This window comes from Chrysemys picta, unplaced genomic scaffold (assembly GCF_011386835.1).
Source record: "Chrysemys picta bellii isolate R12L10 unplaced genomic scaffold, ASM1138683v2 scaf532, whole genome shotgun sequence".
Taxonomy (NCBI): Eukaryota; Metazoa; Chordata; order Testudines; family Emydidae; genus Chrysemys; species Chrysemys picta.
The window spans coordinates 31,773-36,754 of record NW_027053239.1 but is presented as its reverse complement, the minus strand read 5'-3'; the positions used below and the strand labels follow the sequence as shown (position 1 = coordinate 36,754).

The window sequence follows — 4,982 nt, the reverse complement described above, 5'->3', positions numbered from 1 at the left end:
TTCCACTAGCTCCCCATTTACAGTGAGCCAGAGCAGTACCTGCAGCAGGGAGCAGGAGTTGCTGAAGGCCTCAGAGGAACAGCCCCTGTAGTGTCTCAGGCACCTGGCGCAAGTGCCGGATGATGCGGAGCTGGTGCATCACTTTGGCCGTGACGTCCTCCTGCTGCAAGGGAACGAGAACCTGTCAGAGACTCAAAGGTCCCGAGGAATCAGGGGGAATTAAGGGCACCTGGAACCAGCAGTATTTCCACCCACCACCTGCCCACCGCTGAGGGATGAATTCACCTCCTGAACCCCAGAATGGAGTCTTCTTGTCCTTTCTAGTAACCTCCAGTGCCAACCCCCCTCCTTGAAGGATTAGCTCCTGCTACCTCCCCCTCAGTGTTCTTCACAGCTGTTCCACCTCCAAACCAAACCTCAAGTTATCAGAACCCTCTTCTGCACCCCCAACCAGGTTGGGCATCGAGGCGGCTCTAGCGGGGGGGCAGGAGGGATTCTGCCAGAAGTGAAATGGGTTGAGGGGAGGTTGAGATCTTGCCCCAAGTCATCCCAGACACTAATGCTAAGCCACAGGATGGCAGCATCTAGTGTCAGTGGAGTCCAAGCACTATTTCAACCATACAATTTTGGATGAACTCCCCACAAGGGGAGGTGAAGAGCACCCCCAGCAACACACACACAAACACACACACACACACACCACTCCTGGTGGTGAAAGGGGAACAGGAGAAAGGACAAAAGAAGTAAGAGATGAAGAGAAAGGAAGGAGGGATGGAGGAAAAGGTAAAACGAAAAGGACAAACCCTAATGTCCCCAGTGATTCTACGGGACAAAATCCCAGGGAGGGAATAAAATTCTGCCATCAGATCCATTCTGGATCAGACTGAGCAGGTTCCAAAACCTCTTGGAGGCTCTTACCTTCTAAATAGGGACGTCTGTTTTCTAGGAAAATCCGTCAAAAGGAAAGGAGAAAACTCGAAAGAGGCTCCTGCTCACACTCACATACGTCAACCCTAACACTCTCTCAGTCCTCAAAGAGAGACCTCGAGAAGGAGACTTGCTGAAGCAAAGCCACAGGGGTCTCTGAGGTTTCCCTGGCCCTGTGCTCCTGTCCTGCCAGGCTGATGTCAGCATCTCTCTCGCAGGTCACCACCTCCCTAACACCTTTGACCAATAGGCTGACGTCCTGCAAAAGGCCTTTGTGATATCACTGCCACACCCACCCTTCCCCGGAAGTGCTAATGTCCTGTTGCTGGGCTGACACTTTGAAGGTTTCAGCTACTCTCTGTGGATCACCCCACTCAATGCCTGTTCATTCTAGGAAGCAAGCCGGCTAGACAGTAAAACATCAGAGGCTGCTCCCAATGCTACACATGGGCCTGGTCTACACTACGGGTTTAGGTCGACTTTAGCGGCGTTAAACCGAATTAAGCCTGGACACGTCCACACAACGAAGCACTTTCTTTCGACTTAAAGGGTCCTTTAAACCGGTTTCTTTACACCACCTCTGACGAGGGGATTAGCGATAAAACCGGTCTTTGCGGGTCGGAATTGGGGTAGTGTGGACGGAATTCGACGTTATTGGCCTCCGGGAGCTATCCCACAGTGCTTCATTGTGACCGCTCTGGACAGCACTCTCAACTCAGATGCACTGACCAGGTAGACAGGAAAAGACCCGCGAAGGTTTGAATTTCATTTCCTGTTTGCCCAGCGTGGAGAGCACAGGTGACCCCGCAGAGCTCATCAGCACAGGTAACCGTGATGGAGTCCTCCCAGGATCGCAAAAGAGCTCCAGCAGGGACCGAACGGGAGGTACGAGATCTGCTCGCCATATGGGGAGATGAAGCAGTGATAGCTGAACTCCGTAGCAGTAAAAGAAATGGAAAAGTATTAGAAAAGATCTCCAAGGCCATGAAGGACCGAGGCCATAACAGGGACACACAGCAGTGCCGCGTGAAAATTAAGGAGCTACGGCAAGCTTACCACAAAGCCAGAGAAGCAAACGGAAGGTCCGGGGCAGAGCCGCAAACTTGCCGCTGCTACGCGGAGCTGCATGCGATCCTAGGGGGTGCAGCCACCACTACCCCAACCGTGTGCTATGACTCTCTCACTGGAGAAACACACAGGGAAGACGGTTCAGGGAACGAGGAAGATGACGATGGAGGTACTGTAGGTAGCTCACAGCAGCAAGGAAGCGGAGAAACCGGTTTCCCCAACAGCCAGGATATGTTTGTGACCCTGGACCTGGAACCAGTAACCCCCGAACTCACCCAAGACCCTCAGGGCACACAGGAGACCTCTGGTGAGTGTAACTTTGTAACTATTTGTAAACATTACAAAAAAAAAGCAAGCGTGTTTAATGATTACTTTGCCCTGGCAATCGCGGCCAGTACATCTACTGGAAAAGTCTGTTAACGTGTATGGGGATGGAGCGGAAATCCTCCAGGGACATCTCCAGAAAGCTCTCCTGGTTGAAATGGGGTGATTTTATTAAGGGGACATTCAGAGGCGCCCGTTCCTGCTCTTCTGACCAGAAATGTTCCCCGCTGTTAACCACGCGGTGGGGGGAGGGGTGAAGTGATCATCCCAGAGAATCGTGTGTGTGTGTGTGGGGGGGGGTTTACTTGTGTTTGTGCCGCATGTTAACCGGGAAACCACAGCCCCCTCCTTTTACATTGAAACCCCATTTTAAATGGACAACCCAATTCATCCTTGATATGGGAAATGCGCTGCTGTTTGCAACCTTTCCCGCATGTTAAGAAGGTTAAAAAAGCCAAAACACTGTGGCCTACGATGGCTGCCTGCAAGCCGAAATATGCGACCTTGTAATGAAAGAGTGTACCCATTGTTCTCTAAAATGTGTCTTTTTTAACCACCTCTCCCTTCTCCTCCGCCAGCTGCAAATGTTTCTCCTTCGCAGAGGCTCGTGAACATTAGAAAGAGAAAACGTAGGACGAGGGACGAGATGTTCACGGAGCTCCAGATGTCCGCCCAGGCTGATAGAGCACAGCAAAATGCGTGGAGGCAGTCAATGACGGAGATGAGAAAAGCCCAATATGAACGAGAGGAGAGGTGGCGGGCTGAATCGCGGGAAGAACAGAGCAAGTGGCGGGCTGAAGACGATAGGTGGCGTCAGCTTGCAGACAGACGGCAAGAGGCAATGCTCCGTCTGCTGGAGCATCAAACTGATATGCTCGAGCGTATGGTTGAGTTGCAGGAAAGGCAGCAGGAGCAGAGACCGCCGCTACAGCCCCTGTGTAACCAACAGCCCTCCTCCCCAAGTTCCATAGCCTCCTCACCCAGACGCCCAAGAACGCGGTGGGGGGGCCTCCGTCCACCCAGTCACTCCACCCCAGATGATCGCCCAAGCATCAGAAGGCTGGCCTTCAATAAGAGTTAAAGTTTTAAAATGCAGTGTGTCCTTTTCCATCCCTCCTCCCCCACCCATCCCAGGCTACCTTGGCAATTATCCCCCTACCTCTGTAAGGAACTAATAAAGAATGCATGAATGTTAAAAAAAAATGACTTTATTGCCTCTGCAAGCGGGAGGGGAGGGTGCGGTGGGGTGGTTGGTTTACAGGGAAGTAGAGTGAACCGGGTCGGGGGGGGGGGTTGGAGGGTTCATCAAGGAGAAACAAACAGAAGTTTCACACCGTAGCCTGGCCAGTCACAAAACTCGTTTTCAAAGCTTCTCTGATGCGCACCGCGCCCTGCTGTGCTCCTCTAACCGCCCTGGTGTCTGGCTGCGCGTAATCAGCGGCCAGGCGAGTTGCCTCAACCTCCCACCCCGCCATAAAGGTCTCCCCCTTACTCTCACAGATATTGTGGAGCGCACAGCAAGTAGCAATAACAACGGGGATATTCTTTTCGCTGAGGTCTGAGCGAGTCAGTAAGCTGCGCCAGCGCGCTTTTAAACGTCCAAATGCACATTCCACCACCATTCGGCACTTGCTCAGCCTGTAGTTGAACAGGTCCTGACTCCTGTCCAGGCTGCCTGTGTACGGCTTCATGAGCCATGGCATTAAGGGGTAGGCTGGGTCCCCAAGGATCACGATAGGCATTTCAACATCCCCAATGGTCACTTTCTGGTCCGGGAAGAAAGTCCCTTCCTCCAGCTTTCGAAACAGAGCAGAGTTCCTGAAGACGCGAGCATCATGTACCTTTCCCGGCCATCCCACGTTGATGTTGGTGAAACGTCCCTTGTGATCCACCAGGGCTTGCAGCAGCATTGAAAAGTACCCCTTGCGGTTTACGTAGTCGGTGGCTTGGTGCTCCGGTGACAAGATAGGGATATGGGTTCCGTCTATGGCCCCGCCACAGTTTGGGAATCCCATTTCAGCAAAACCATCCACTATTGACTGCACGTTGCCCAGAGTCACTACCCTTGCTATCACCAGGTCTTTCATTGCCCTGGCAAATTGGATCACAGCAGCCCCCACCGTAGATTTGCCCACTCCAAATTGATTCCCGACTGACCGGTAGCTGTCTGGCGTTGCAAGCTTCCACAGGGCTATCGCCACTCGCTTCTCAACTGTGAGGGCTGCTCTCATCTTGGTATCCTGGCGTTTCAGGGCAGGGGACAGCAAGTCACAAAGTCCCATGAAAGTGCCCTTACGCATGCGAAAGTTTCGCAGCCACTGGGAATCGTCCCATACCTGCAGCACGATGCGGTCCCACCAGTCTGTGCTTGTTTCCCGGGCCCAGAATCGGCGTTCCACGGCATCAACCTGCCCCAGTGACACCATGATTTCCACATTGCTGGTGCCTGTGCCTTGTGAGAGGTCTATGTCCATGTCAATTTCCTCATCACTCTCGTCGCCGCGCTGCAATCGCCTCCTCGCCTGGTCCGGGTTTCGCCTTGGCATGTCCTGGCTCTGCATATACTCCAGGACAATGCGCGTGGTGTTCATAGTGCTCATAATTGCCGCGGTGATCTGAGCGGGCTCCATGATCCCAGTGCTAGCTATGGCGCCTGGTCAGAA

At 53.1% G+C, this 4,982-nt stretch overlaps 1 protein-coding gene across 1 annotated transcript; it reads left to right on the top strand.

Annotated features, from left to right (window-relative positions):
* Positions 1–1,383: 1,383 nt before the first annotated feature.
* LOC135978920 (mediator of RNA polymerase II transcription subunit 15-like) lies at positions 1,384–3,502 on the top strand. Its single transcript, XM_065579623.1, has 2 exons — positions 1,384–2,302; positions 2,898–3,502. Exons 1-2 carry the CDS (start codon positions 1,762–1,764, stop codon positions 3,398–3,400), a joined length of 1,044 nt encoding a protein of 347 aa, XP_065435695.1. The 5' UTR covers positions 1,384–1,761; the 3' UTR covers positions 3,401–3,502.
* Positions 3,503–4,982: the final 1,480 nt, after the last annotated feature.